This window comes from Geotrypetes seraphini, chromosome 2 (assembly GCF_902459505.1).
Source record: "Geotrypetes seraphini chromosome 2, aGeoSer1.1, whole genome shotgun sequence".
Lineage (NCBI taxonomy): Eukaryota > Metazoa > Chordata > Amphibia > Gymnophiona > Dermophiidae > Geotrypetes > Geotrypetes seraphini.
This window is the reverse complement of record NC_047085.1, coordinates 268,592,804-268,608,712: the sequence shown is the minus strand read 5'-3', so window position 1 is coordinate 268,608,712 and position 15,909 is coordinate 268,592,804. Positions and strand designations below refer to the sequence as shown.

Below are 15,909 nucleotides of genomic sequence, written 5' to 3'. Positions count from 1 at the left end.
TGAGGTGCAAAAGACCTCCCAAAACCCCAAGAATAAAAATAGGTAAGGGGGAGAGAAAAAGTCAAAGCACGAACAACTAGCTTAAACAAAATATTGTGAAAACGGGAGAGCCCTCAGTCACACAGCCACCTACTGGGAAGTCCCAGAGGAAAGGCTGTCACTGGCTTACACCCAAATGGGTGTCAACTGTGAAACATCCCCGGGCTCTCTCCATGTGAATTTTATAAATAAATAAAGTGCACCCAAAAAGTGCAAAGTGTGAAAAATATATATGTAAATAAATCAAAAAACACACTCTCATAACATGATTTGCATTTGTCTCTGCCCCTTAACCAGGGGGCCAAAAGGAAAAGCAAGTGTCCAAATTCGACCAAGCAAATCACAAACTGGAAGTACTTAGCTTCTCCGTGTGACAAACAGCCGTTTTCACAATATTATTTTGTTTAAGCTAGTTGTTCGTGCTTTGACTTTGTCTCTCCCCCTTACCTATTTTTATTCTTGGGGTTTTGGGAGGTCTTTTGCATTTTGTGATTTTTTCACCTCCCTATCTTTAGGGTTTCTTTTGTGTTCTTCTGACTATTATACCCATGGATGTACCGGAGTGGCAACGTACTCTGTGTTATTCTGCAGACCAAGTTGTACAATATTCAAAACGCATCTCTTTATTAGATGATGGACAAGCTAATCCTTTGGTGGGCTTTTCTCAAAATAAACAGACTTGGATTAATCTGCAACGCAGCCTAGTCCGTTTAGAGTTACATAGCATGTCTCTTGTGGAGTACCTTAAACATCAATATATTCCCAGAGGCCTGCGAATACAGAAAGTTCCAGGGCTGTTTACTGAGAGAGAAATTTTTCTCTGCAAGTGGGCATCAATTTTGAACAAGTGTTCCACTGATTTAATGATGCTTATTGTAGACACTATTCAAGAGATTACTCAAGAGATATCTGTACAGGCAGAAAAAGTCCATGAAGAGATCCGTAAAGAACCAGAATCATTTCAATCTTTACAAGACAACTTACCAGTCATTCAACAATCATTAGATCAATTAAGAACTAAGACACGGGCATCTAAAATTAATAAATTTCATCGAGATGCCGACGACTACATGAAGGGCAACATTTATTCATGGTTGACATTTAAAGAAACAGAACACAATGCAGTACCAGCACCAGTGCATTCATTCACGGATTTAGACTCAGGCTCTAGTAGTGGTACAGAAGAGCTTATTGTTAGATCCAAGTCCCCGGTTTTTTTACCCAGGGGAGGTCGGGGCAGGCACGGAGACAGAGAGGAGGCAGGCAAGCGGGCAGGGGGTCCAACAGAGGACAGTATCCCAACTCGAACCAATTAACACGCCCACAGACGAGGTCATCGGGACCAGTCAATCAATTGTGAATAATTTATCTTGGATTCCTCTTTCCTCTGACCAATTGAGGGTGTTAAACAGGGGGCTTTCATTTGTTCCGTCTTGTCGGTATGATCCCTTTACCACACGTAGTAACATCGAACGATTTATAAGATCTTTACAAATCAGGCTATTTTTTCAAAAACAGCCTCACATTGAGGATCGTTCCATCTTCAGGGCCCCCTCCAAGTGGCTTCCCCCAGGCCCGTTAGACCCTGCCTTACATACTTTTCGGGAGTTAATTCTTAAGGATCTAGATACCTTAGAAAAATCTATTCCCCGCAAGCGCTATTCTAATTTGACTACTTGTGAACGTACCGCCCTGGTTGCTTTGAGTAAAGATACTCAATTCGTGATTAAACCTGCTGATAAGGGCGGCTCTATTGTCATATTAAATAACCAACAGTATGTCACAGAAGTTAATAGGCATTTATCTGATATGCGCTTTTATTCCATTCTTTCAGGAGATCCTACTGACTCTCTTATTACCACCATTGCCACTATAGTGGATAAAGCATATGAAGAAGGTCAATTAACTAAGGCAGAGACCAAATTCCTTAAACTCTCTTCCTCTTGCCGCCCAACCTTTTATATCGTGCCTAAGGTGCATAAGAACATCAGTCCTCCCCCTGGAAGGCCAATAGTATCCCTTAGGGGCACAGTTCTAGAGCCTTTGTCTAAATTCATTGACTGGTTTCTTAAACCTCATGTGGTCCGTGCAAGATCTTACCTTAAGGATACTACACATTTTTTGACTTGTATTACGCATATTACAGATATTCAAGACACTCACATACTTGTCACCATGGACCTTGAATCTCTCTATTCTAATATACCACAGACAGCTGCCTTAGAACTTATTTCGGGAATATTTATGCAGGAAGTCCATCATGACCGGATCACAGCGGATCTGCTAATTCAACTGGCTCAGTTAGTATTGAACAACAATTACTTTCAATTTGATCGCCAATTTTTTCTCCAGACTCATGGCGTCGCCATGGGCACGGCTGCTGCCCCAAGTATTGCCAACTTATACGTCTCCAGATTTGAGGAACGCTTTTTATATTCCTCTGCCTGGTATTCGTATATCAAAGTATGGCGTAGATTCATCAACGACGTCTTTTATGTCTGGACATGTCCCCCTGAGCTGTTACCTTACTTTCTTGACTGGCTTAATTCTTTGGACCCCAATTTGAGATTTACTATGGTGTCCGATTTCAACCAAATTCCTTTTTTGGATGTGTGGGTTAACAAATCTGAAAACATGTTAACCACCAGAGTATATAGAAAATCAGTGGAGGTTAACAATTATTTAAGTTACACCAGTTGTCACCCCACTAAACTTAAACAATCTTTGCCTATAAGCCAGTTCCTATGGATTTGAAGGCTTTGCACTGATGTCAATGAGTTTCGCATTCAAGCTAGGAAATTATATGCCAGGTTTAAAGAGAGGGGATATCCCCATCGAGTTCTACATAATGCTTATAATAGAGCTCTGTATGCCAACAGGGATCTGCTACTTTCCACCGGTTCTACCCAAGAAGATACTGGTATCACCTGCGTTTTAACTTTTTCAGATCAGGCTGCTTCTGTTGCTCATAGTATCAGGAAACATTGGTACATTCTTCAATTGCATTCAATTTTCCAAAATTTTCCACGCATAGCATATTCCCGTACTAAAAACATTGCAGATCATGTGGTGCACTCTAGACATACGGCGACCAGGGGGACTCTTATTCGTGAAGGTCATCATTCCAAATGTAGTGACACTTGTGATATTTGTAAGACTACTATGGAAGGTAACAGGTGGTGTCATCCTAGAACTAATAAATCTTATATCTTCAAATCAGTTACTACCTGTAAGTCCATGTGGGTAGTATATGTCATTACATGCCCTTGCAGTATGATATACGTGGGCAGGACTCAAAGAGCTGTCAGAACCCGCTTAATAGAGCATCGTTCACAAATTAATACTCAATTTACGAATTCTCCTCTGGTCCCTCATTGCATCCAAAGAGGGCATATTTTTCAGGATTTGCGTTGGTTCATTATTGAACAAATATTTGAAGATTATCAGGGGGACAAATTATCCTGGCTACAACGAAGGGAACAGTATTGGATATTTGAACTCCAAACTCTCACCCCCAATGGACACAATGATTATATTGAATGGCAGTATACTTATTAATAGTTGCTGGCTTGGGGTCCAAGTTTCTAATTTTCTTTCCCCTCTTTGGGCAGTTTTTTGGCGATTTAGCCTGTATACAATTTTTTGGTTTTTCATCATTTTTTTACGGACATTTGCTCACGATCTAGGCGAGTCAGCTGACTCGCTTAGCCAATGACGCTTTGGTCTGCAGTTTAAATTGGAGGCGTTCATTTCGGTTGAGTGCCATTTTCCTCTTTGCTTTTCAAGCTGGGTCGGAAGAATTGCGAGACTCAGCGCAGTCCAGTTGTTCCTGAAGAAGGGGGTGTGCACCCCTGAAACGGAGTCCCGTTGGACGAAGTTATCTGCTGGCTGTTTGTCACAAGGAGAAGCTAAGTACTTCCAGTTTGTGATTTGCTTGGTCGAATTTGGACACTTGCTTTTCCTTTTGGCCCCCTGGTTAAGGGGCAGAGACAAATGCAAATCATGTTATGAAAGTGTGTTTTTTGATTGATTTACATATATATTTTTCACACTTTGCACTTTTTGGGTGCACTTTATTTATAAAATTCACACGGAGAGAGCCCAGGGATGTTTCACAGTTGACACCCATTTGGGTGTAAGCCAGTGACAGCCTTTCTCTGGGACTTCCCAGTAGGTGGCTGTGTGACTGAGGGCTCTCCAATTTTCACAATATTATTTTGTTTAAGCTAGTTGTTCGTGCTTTGACTTTGTCTCTCCCCCTTACCTATTTTTATTCTTGGGGTTTTGGGAGGTCTTTTGCATTTTGTGATTTTTTCACCTCCCTATCTTTAGGGTTTCTTTTGTGTTCTTCTGAATAATATGAGGGTCATGCATTATAATTAGGGTTATTTTTCTTTTTTTCTTTTTTCATTAGATTTCAAACCGTTCTTCAGATATGTTAAAGGGAAACAACCGGCTAGTGAGGAGGTGGGACCACTGGATGACGGAGATAGGAGGGGGGTGGTGAAGGAGGAGAAATAAGTAGCAGAAAGACTAAACATGTTCTTTTCGTCAGTATTTACAAAAGAAGACACATCCAGCATACCGGAACCTGAACAAATCTTCAAAGGAGACCAAGCAGAAAAATTAACATCCATGGAAGTAAGCCTTGAGGACGTACACAGGCAGATAGAAAAATTAAAAACTGACAAATCGCAGGGCCCAGACGGAATCCACCCTAGAGTATTGAAGGAGGAAATAGCGGAACTACTACAGCAGGTTTGTAATCTATCCCTGAAAACAGGCGTGATTCCGGAGGATTGGAAGATAGCCAATGTTACGCCCATCTTTAAAAAGGGATCGAGAGGTGACTCGGGGAACTACAGATCGGTAAGTTTGACCTCGGTTCCAGGGAAAATGGCGGAAACACTGATAAAAGATAGCATCGAGGAGCATCTAGAGAGGCATAAACTTATGATAACAAGCCAATATGGCTTCTGCAAGGGAAGATCGTGCCTGACGAACTTATTGCACTTCTTCGAAGGAATTAACAAACGGATGGACAAAGGAGACCCCATAGACTTCCAAAAAGCCTTTGACAAGGTACCCCATGAACGCCTACTTCGGAAACTAAAGAACCATGGGGTGGAAGGAGACGTACACAGATGGATCAGGAATTGGTTGGCTGGCAGGAAGCAGAGGGTAGGAGTTAAGGGCCACTACTCGGACTGGAGGAAGGTCATGAGTGGTGTTCCGCAGAGGTCGGTGCTTGGACCGCTGCTTTTCAATGTATTTATAAATGATTTAGAAACAGGGACGAAGAACGGAGTAATAAAATTTGCAAATGACACTAAGCTATTTAATGGGGCTAGGACTAAAGAGGACTGTGAAGATTTACTAAGGGACCTGAACAAACTAGGGGAGTGGGCGACGAGATGGCAGATGAAGTTCAATGTAGAGAAATGTAAAGTCCTACACGTAGAAAACAGAAACCTGAGGTACAGCTACACGATGGGAGGGCTATTATTGAGTGAGAGTACCTAAGAAAGGGACTTGGGGGTAATAGTTGACATGACAATGAAACCGTCGGCACAATGCGCAGCGGCCGCTAAGAAAGCGAATAGAATGCTAGGAATAATCAAGAAGGGTATTACAAGCAGAACGAAAGAAGTTATCCTGCCGTTGTATCGGACGATGGTGCGTCCACATCTGGAGTACCGCGTCCAATATTGGTCGCCGTACCTAAAGAAGGTTATGGCGATACTCGAGAGGGTTCAGAAGAGAGCGACGCGTTTGATAAAAGGTATGGAAAACCTTTCATACGCTGAAAGATTAGAGAGACTGGGGCTTTTTTCGCTGGAGAAGCAGAGACTTAGAGGGGATATGATAGACACTTACAAGATCACGAAGGGCATAGAGAAACGCTCTCCTCTTTTGGAGTATGACAGAAGCTAAGTCTTGGTAAACTCCTACTGAGATCCCCTGTCAAGTGATAGATGTGTTGCGTCCCGCTGCTTGTAAAATCTTCTCTTTCAACAGAAAATCTCCAAACTATTATATTTTTGCAGACTATTTTCCAGACTATTATATCACGATTGCCCGCCCCCCAAGCAGGGCCCAAGCTTCTGTGAGCCCGGTGTAATATTATATGGGAGTAGTCCACACTATCCTCCTCTCCCAGCAGGTAGCTGCAGAACTCTTGTACCACTTGTCTGACATCTTTATAGCGTTCAGCCTCAGCAATACCCTTGAAATGTAAGTTATTTTTGTAAGAATCTGTTCTCTAAATCCTCCACTTGACATTGCAAGACCTCTAGTTGTGCCACTGCCGACTCAGCCACAGTTTTAGTCTCCTGTATAGCTGTCGCCATGTGCTCGATGCGATCTTTAGAGGCTGCCACACAACCCCACAACTCGCCCACCCCATCTCAGCTAGAGCTGCCTTGACATCCGCTCGCACTCCCACCATTTCAGCTTTTAATTCCTGGAACCATTGCTCTACATTCCCTGCAGCTAGCAACTCACCCTCTGATGGAGGAGCCTTAGATTGGCCAGCCTGAGCTGCCGAGGTTTGCTGCGCCATTTGGTAGGGCCTACCGGGGTTTAACACTCACAGTACCTGGAAACTGGAACTTTTCCAGCTTCTTCTTATTCGCCATGCACTCCGCTATTGTGCAGCACCATTTAAGCTTCCCTGACTGCTACCAAAGGTATTTCCTTTATTACAAAGGACAAGACCCAACGGAGCTGAAAAGTTAAGCCATCATTCCTCAAGATGACGTCACTTCCTCTCTGTTTGTTTGTTACCTGTTACACTGTACCCTTGATATTATATGGATTCACTTGGAATGTGGTCAAATATAAATATCTTATATTTAATTATGTATGGTTGTTTGGAAACCGCCTAGGTTTTAGACAATATATAAATTTTGAAATAAATCTTTGACTACAAAATCTGTGTTATATACGGTACATACATAGTGTGGTATAGTTAGACATCTCTCGATTTGAGAGGGATTTTGGGTAACCATGACATACTAAAACTGATGATATATGATATGTCTTGGTATGCCTGATGAAAACTATATTATTTTGCTTTAAATATATTGTAGAGAATACAAATTTCTTTGGTATGAAGTTTATAGCAAAGGGATTAAATAATCTCAGAAAGGATCTTCTACTACCAAAAAATACTGCTCAGGCGCCCATGCCTATGTATGGATTGTACACAGTTTTGCTTTTGTATTTTTAAGAACAAAGATGTATTTAAAAACTCCTATGTGGTAAGAATTTGCACAGTTTTTTTAATGTATTTTTATATGGAAGTGAAGGAGAAGTCTAATGGTTAGTGCAGTGGGCTGAGAACCTGGAGAGTCAGGCTCAGTTTCCAGTGCAGCTTCTTGTGACCCTGGGTAAGTCACTTAACCCTACAATGCCCCAGGTACAAAATGTAGATTGTGAGCCCACTGGGGACAAAAATATCTGCATATATAGTATATGAAAACCACTTTCGTTGTACCACAGAAAGGTGGTATATCAAATTCATGGCTTTTGACCCTAAAACCTTTTCCTAACATGAGTTCATTAGTTTGGTCAGAATAAAACCTGTAGACCTAATATTGAGTAGATTCACCTAGTCTGTGGTCAGAAATCCCGGACCCCTACATCCACATTATATAGTGAAATTTTGAATGTTTTCTGCAGACTCTTGTTGCAAATCAAAAAGTTTTTTTGTGAGATCAGTGAAGGGAGTTAATCTAGTTCTACTCAATTCTTCAAGATCTGTCCAAGACATGCTGTAACCATATTCCTGCAGGTCTCAAGATATGTTTTGCATACTATTTCATCTATTAGCCCATCAAAATAACCATGACACCAGGACCGGGCTTAATATATATCTCATGTCACACACACAGAGAGATATACACGTCCTTCATAGAAGTGTTTCTCAAGGGCTATGGTTTTATTTAACACATGTATAGTTTTGAGAAGGCAATCTACTATCACTTAAGTTTGATTTTACATGTCATTACTATACTAGATTATATGTGTAATAAAGTTCTCATTCTTCATTTAGGTGACAAATAAAAAGCCAATCACCATCCTTGACATACTTGAAAAAATCCGTCTACATATTTCAGTTCCGCAGTGTGATGTGTTTGGTTATTTAAGTATAGAAAATGAAATTGTTATTCTAATTATTCCTGTTGATAAGCATCCAAAAGCACTACAGGTAAGAGTTGATGGTTTTATATTTATTTTTTTGCTTAACGTGGTGACTAAAATGTAATGTTTGGGAGACTGAAAACTGAATAAGAGGAAGTATGGCTAATATATTTGTATTTATTTGTGGCAAATTTTGCTGCTTGATTTTTATTATATGAATTTTATGCAAACTGTTTTATTACTGTACCTATATGTGTTCCTTTTCATGCATGGGCCCCTTGGAAATGGAATAGGCTCCCTGTGACTATTCCACATCAGAGGAACTTGCAAGTGTGTTTTTATTTTTTAATACATATTTTAATGAGAAACAACACAGCATAACAAGATGAAAATTGCAACAGGCATTGTGCAATAGCCAGGAAAAGAAATACATCAACAAAAATGTCAACAATCATTTTCCAGTTCCCCCCACACCACCCTCCTATAATTCAAGGAAAAAATATAAACAATTTCAACTAGAGTACTCACAAGTTCAACAGTCTACTCCGGGCAACTGGAGTCAGTGAGTTCCAAAAAGATTCCCACGTGGATTGCAGCTTTCACCCTGTGGGAATGTCCAAGTCAGGGATTTGTTGTCTTTCCATCTGCAGATACTGAATGAGCAGGGCTCTCCACTGGGTCAGTGAAGGAGAGTTCAAAGCTAACCAATGTATCAGAGTTTTTAAAAAGTCTCTTAACCCTTTAGGAACTGGAGCCACAATTGTACATTAAGAGAATAGTAGCAATGGAGTTGGTTTACATCACACCTGCCAGTCCTCATCCAAAAATGTTGTATGAAAGAACAAGAATAAAACATATGCCCTAATGCAGCGGCAGAATGACTACACTTCGGACACACAGAGTATTGGCCAATGGTAATTTTGGGGGCTCAGGTGAGTGAGATATAAAGGCACAGGGCCATCTTGTAACCAGTTTCCCAAAGGGAGACTGGCAGATGCAAAGTAGACAGCATATGAAGATACTGTTTTAAATTTATCCTCTGGAATCAACACACCTAGATCAGTCAACAAGATAAAAGCGAAAAGGTATATCAGTTTGGGCCCCGAGGTAGAAAACCTCTTTAAGTTGCTCAAAAAAATCTGAGGTCCATTGCAAGCCACGATGATAAAAGCGTAAAGGTATATCAGTTGTACTCCAAGGCAGAGAACCTCTTTAAAATGTTCAAAAAAATCTGAGGTCCAGGTTAGATGTGGCAGTGCACGAACATAATGTCGCAATTGCCAATACGCATAGTTGTTTGAGGCAGGCAGAAAAAATTTGGCCTGCAGATCCTGAAAAGATTTGATAGAACTATCCTCCTTAAGCACATGAAAAGGATAAGTAAGACCCCCTAGCCACTCAATGTTGAAATGTCTGGGAGGTTCTCCCTGGCTCAAAATCAGGGTTCCCACAAATAGGGAGCAAGGGCGAAATAGTGGGAGAAATCTTTAGCAAGACATAGAGCCACTTCCAGGTCATGTGCACAAGATGGGACGGAGGTGCTTCAAAGATGCATGAAATAGCATATTAAAATGGTAGGGGCATGGTGTAGTTATCTCTGCTGACGTAAATGAAAATTTAGTGAGATTCCAAAACCAGTTATTGATATGATGAAGCTGACAGGCAACCACAAAGATTTGAATGTTCAAAAGTCACAATCCCCCTTTATCTCATGGAGACACTACCACTTTATAAGACAAACTAGACTTTTTACCATTCCAGATTAACCTATTCAGAATACAGATAATATGCCTGTGGGTATGCTCAGCAAGAAATAAAGGCAACATTTGGAATGAATAAAGCCAGCATAGCAACAACAACATATTATAGAGAGCTATCCTACCTAATAAAGATGGGGGAAGCGCTCTCCATACCGAAAATTTCTGTACCATATGACACAGATGCAGAGAGACATTGAGAGTGTACAGCTGAGAGTAGTCACGAGGTACCCAGACTCCCAAATATTTGAGACCGTCTTTCCTTGCTAGCCAGAATGTACTGAAGGATCTAAGAGTAGGACCACCAATTTGTTTATTTAGCTGGAATCTCAAATAAAATCCAAATTCATCAAATAGTCCTAAAAGATTAGTTAGTGATGATTGCACCTGGGAAAGGACCAACAAAATGTCATCCCCATCCTTCTGCACTGTACAGAGAAAAAGCTCAAGGTATAACAAAAAGAGCAAGGGTGACACGGGGCAACCCTGTCAAGTGCCCCCGATGTATGGAAAACGTGCTGGTGGGCAGCCCATTCACCAACACCGAGGCCTCCGGGTCACAGTAGAGCATCTGGAGAGCTTGTACAGACCAGTCTGAAATTCCTATATACTGCAAAAGATTAAATAAATAGTCCCAATGCACTTTGTTGAAAGCCTCTAAACTTACCAAAGTCACTGGAAGGGAAGTGTGCTCACAGTGTGCTATAGACATCAATACCTTCTGTATATTAACGAACGATTTGTGCCCCTTTACAAATCCTACTTGTTCAGCACATATGAGAGCAGGAAGAAGAGTAGAGAGCCTATCAGCTAATACTCTAGACAAGAATTTAAAATCTACATTTAATAACGATATAGGTCTATACGATTCCAGTTGAGAGAGATCTTTTCCAGGTTTAGGAATCAAAGTTATATAGGCAATATTGGATCCAGAGGGGAACTGACCTGCCATTATCACCTGGTCCAAATAGGACAACAACAGCACACAAAGCTGTTGAAATATTTTATAAAATTCAGACATATCGCCATCAGGCCCTGGAGCTGTCGAGTTACGTGACCTCTTTATCGCTGCCTGCATCTCTTTCACTGTTAGGGGGGGGGGACATTAAGCTGTGCCACTTGTGCAGCATCTAGATGTGGGAGATCCAAGTCTAAGTAGTCTATTAAGTCAGGTCTCCAATTAGAGGAAGATTTGTTTTTTTTGTGTGTGTTCATGTATCAGTGCATTGAGTGATGTCTGGGTGGCTAAGTACGTTTCCTTTGTGCCCACAGAGGGAGTACAAAAGTATTGCAGTTTTGCTTTGCGGAGTTGTTTCTCTAAATGGATTATGCCCTGAGATATATGCCTGGCTTGCATGATCATATATTGAATAATATCTCCTCAGAAAACCACTTTTAGAGTCTCCCAATACAAAATAGGATTATTCTTTGCTGTTCATTATTGTTAGCATAATCCTCCTGTTGAAATTGCCTATCCTATAGAAAATGCGAGGGAAATTTCCACCTAGTCAGTGGGGCGGGATAAGTTTGAGTCAAATTCCACCTCACAAATAGCATGGTCAGAAACCAGAATGGGGCCTATATCCACTTTAGTGACCCTTGGGAAAAAGATGTTGGAACACAGTACATAATCAATTCTGGACATAGTACCATGGGCCCTCAAAAGATGAGTGTAGTCTTTTACCATAGGGTTCAAGAGACGCCAGGGATCCACCAACTCAAGTGCTTCACATAAAAAGGATAAATATTTACGGGAGCTTAAAACATTCCTGTACCGCAGAGAGGACCTATCAAGCAAGGGATCTAGTACTTGATTGAAGTCCCCAGCCATTACCACTGGTAACTGGGGTTGTTGAAGAGACACTTGTACTAGTTTATGAAAAAAAAAGCATGCTCGTAATATTGGGGGCATATACTGTGAATAAGTAAAAGGCCATGCCAGTCGTCTGAACATGTAACAATAGATATCTACCATAAGTATCCTTTTGAACCAGGTCAACCTGGTCAAAACCCTTATGTACCAGCATTACCACCCCCACCCCCTCTTTATTTTTAGGATTGGACAAATAAAATACCTGACCCGCTCATGCTGTTAGAATTTTAAGATGTTCTTCATCCGTAAGTTTAGTTTCCTACACACGCTCTATAACCGCAGCATGACGTTAAGTGGGGAGAGGATTTTAGTTCTTTTAATGAGTGATGTAATCCCGGACACATGCCAAGTTAGGAGTTTTAGTTTAGAAGACGTTATGCAATACATTCATGAGATAGCAGAATAACAAATAACCAAGAAAACATCCCAGGTGCCCAGCCTTCATCCAGGATAGCTGCAATACAATACAACATGAGGAAAAGGATGACACAATCCAGGCTATTTGATCATACACTAAAGCAGGCATGTCCAACTTCGAACAGGTTGTGATCTACTTTTTCTGGCCAAAAGTGATCTACCACCATGAAAATTAAGTTTCAAATTAGTTTCAAATTAAATTTACTTGGATGTGATCAGCTGTTAAGCAAATTAAGCAAAAACAAAACAGAGCGATGAAGATCCAGTAAGAACTGCGAGGAGAAATGAAAAGTACATTTTTTTCTTAGTTTTATTGAGGAATAACTTTCTTTAACTTTTATTGAGTAATTTGTTCTAAATTTAGGTCTCTTGCTCATTATTGAGACGTTTGAGCCTGCATTTCATCCACCAACTTTTTGAAGTTGGATGAATATTGCGTGAAGGCCAGTCTAAAAAGGCACTGATAACCTTTTCAGAATATGACCTCGCAACATCAACCCAATTGCTGTATATAATATAGGTTTATTAGTAATAGACAAAAGTCAGCTTACATGGAACAACAGTACAGCAGATTGAGCCAATGGATAACATACAGAGTAGCCGGCTTCTGTCATGGATCCATCCTAAAGCTTAAAGCAGCCAGTATACTACTTATATACTTTAGTTCACTAGCCTAGAGTACTACCTAGTTACAGATTACATACTCACTTTCTATTGGATTGTCACATTTATCATATCTATTGATTGTATAGTCCGCATACTTATCTCAGAGCCATATTGAAGCATGATATCACCTAGTATCAAATTTGACCTTTCTATTTCCCCTGACAATGCATTCTTAATACTAAGTTCAATAATTTCTGAGAGCAGGCACCCCTCCTTCCTGAGCTTCATTGCCGCTTTGTCAGCAGTGCAGATAACTGTTGGTAGGACATCTTATTTAGGTTTTTCTTCTTGGAAAGTCCCAAAATATTCAATGCTGTTACAGTCAGCAAATATTTTCTAGTTACTAGAGCAAAGATTAACCTCTTACATAAGCATATTGTTTCTGCTGTAAGAAGGTAATTTAGATTCGCGGTACAGGGCAGGGAGGTTTGTCGGACCGGGCCTGTTGTCAGTCGGGGAAGCGCCACAAAAGTTAGGGGACCTAGCCGGCTGTGCTGCACCTGGGGCGGACCGCACCCCTCCCTTGGTACGCCACTCGAGCCGCGAGGCTACTCTTCTTCTCCTTTCCTGCCCTGCCTGCAGCACAGAGCCAAACGGAAGTCTTCCCGACGTCAGCGCTGACGTCGGAGGGAGGGAGGGAGGGCTTTGTTTAAGCCCTCCCTCCCCTCCGACGTTAGCGCTGACGTGGGAAGACTTCCGTTCAACTCTGTGCTGCAAGCAGAGCAGGTAGGGAGAAGAGCCGCGCGACTGAGTACATCCAGCCCCGCAGGAACCCCGCAACCCTCGGAGGCGTCCCCACGGGATCCCCGCGACCCTAAGGGGCATCCCCACGGGATCCCCGTGACCCAAAGGGGGAACCCGCGGGATGCCCGTCGTCCCCGTTCCCGTGCAGCTCTCTAGCGCAGACTTCAGATGTTGATCTTGTTGAAGTAAGTCAATCTTGCCGGCCCTGCATGGACCGTCAAAAATTTCCTGCGGACCGACATCGGTCCGCGGACCGGCGGTTGAAAAACTGTGCTATATACAATACTATACAATATACTATTTACAAAAAAAAGGAAAGTTTATTAAGTTTCAAGTTTATTAGGATTTTATATACCGCCTATCAAGGTTATCTAAGCGGTTTTACAATCAGGTACTCAAGCATTTAGGTACTCAAGCAATCAGGTACTCAAAGAATACTTACAAATGATGAACTGTGATCACAGAAGAATAGGTACCTTATTAGCGCTGTATCATGCATGAGATGATTCTAAGTCAAAAAATATGGTGGTTAATTAACAAAATAAGAAAGAGCAGTACTGCTGTCCTGGTTACAGCTGACTCTGCTTCCTAGGGGTTAAATGGGTAAAAATTTATACTTTGAAGTTCCCTAATCCACTCGGTGCTGGGGCACAGCAGGGAAAGGCTGCAGTATATTTAGAAATGCTCTCTTTTATGGAGAAGAGGGGCTGAGAAAGATAGCTTTGAGGACATAAACTTCATGGGCGTTCAGTAGAGGTCACTGGCATAAAGACCACCCTCAAAAATATGCCTGAACCCAAAGTATGCACCAGCCTTCACCAGGTTGGAAGTTTAGGAAGGAATATAGTTTAAAGAAAATAAAGAAGTCAGGCATCAGTTCCCACACATTGTAACAATATATGTTCACCAAGATGCATGCTGACAGAAAAGTGGATATATACAGTTAAAGTGATAGCTTAAATTAGAGTTTAGTTACTAAAGAAAGACGTGTAGGTGACTGATTTCACATAGCACCAGTGATGAGGATTCAAAGGAACACCACAATATACTGGCAATATGTCTGGTAACCTGGGGACAGAAGTGATTGTTAGACACAACAATAGGACCTGATTCCAGTGGATTCAGGGCTAGCCTATATGAACAACCCCTTGGACGGCCTTTCCCCTTGGACGGCCGCCCACTTTAGCCACTGCAGGTCAGCTAGTCTTCCCCGATGCATATGGCTGATATCCTCAACCTTTGGTAACGTTTTTAACAACGCATTAGGAGTAGCCTGACTCTGGTCTGCCTGTGCCTTCTGGAGTGCACGCTACTAAGCCGAGCCTCACTGGCCCCTGAGTCCACCTCTGGGTTAAGCAAAGGGATAACCTGGACCCCAACAATCAGTCGGGTTATTCAGGAGGTGCACCTCCTTTCACAATCTCACTTTCTTTCTCTGGGCCTTCCTGAGCCACTTACAGTAGACCTGGGCTCCGTGGCCCCACGGGAGGTCACAGAGTCCGCTTATGGTAAACTTGGGCTCGGCCCTCACATCAATACCATCACGACTTTTTCAATACTAAAAACCTTCCTCTTAACCATACTTCTAAACCCCACCACCTTCTAACCCCACCATTGCAATCCTATTAAACCCCACCTCTGCAATAGAGAAATCATCCCCACAGCAGACCCATCCTCTGAAAAGGAAATTCCTTTAAACCCCAACTATTCCTTTAAACCCCACCTCTGCAAAGGAAACCCCAAGGTTAAAGTATGACGGAAAAATAAACAGGCAGGGAGAAAGAAGCCTACAACCCGTGTACAAACCAGAGAGTGGTCTAAAGGCTGCGAGATCCCCTCTATCAAGCGTCGGGGTCAACCATTGAAGAGCCGGCTATTACGACCTCCACTGACAGACCACTCGACTCTTTATGCTGGTTCAAATAATATGAATTTAATAATCAAACAACAGTAGTTTACAGGAACAAATCATACAGCATACCGAGGGATAGAGCATACATCAGGCTGGCCAGACTAATGGAGAACTTCCGAAGAATTCTGAAACTATGGTCCAAGGAGCTTTCTTTTATATGATTCTGACAGCTGTGGCCCACCCTGGTGCAGGTTACATTTCATATTTTCATTGGTTAATCATGTTTATTATCTCATTTATTAATCTATTGATTGGCTAGCATAATGAGTGATACTGTGTGCCACGCCCTTCCTTATCTAATTTTATCCTATTTCCCCGTAAATGTCCTGTTAATATATCAAGATCCTCTCTTCGAG

General features: G+C 41.7%; 1 protein-coding gene across 6 annotated transcripts in view; it reads left to right on the top strand.

Moving 5' to 3' along the window:
• The window catches only part of RECK (reversion inducing cysteine rich protein with kazal motifs), a 381,558-nt gene that overhangs the window by 346,019 nt on the left and 19,630 nt on the right, over window positions 1-15,909 (top strand). For all 6 annotated transcript variants that reach the window (XM_033929631.1, XM_033929632.1, XM_033929629.1 and 3 more), the window contains one exon: window positions 8,096-8,251. In XM_033929631.1, coding sequence (XP_033785522.1) covers window positions 8,096-8,251 — 156 coding nt within the window. The remainder of the gene's footprint in view (window positions 1-8,095; window positions 8,252-15,909) is intronic.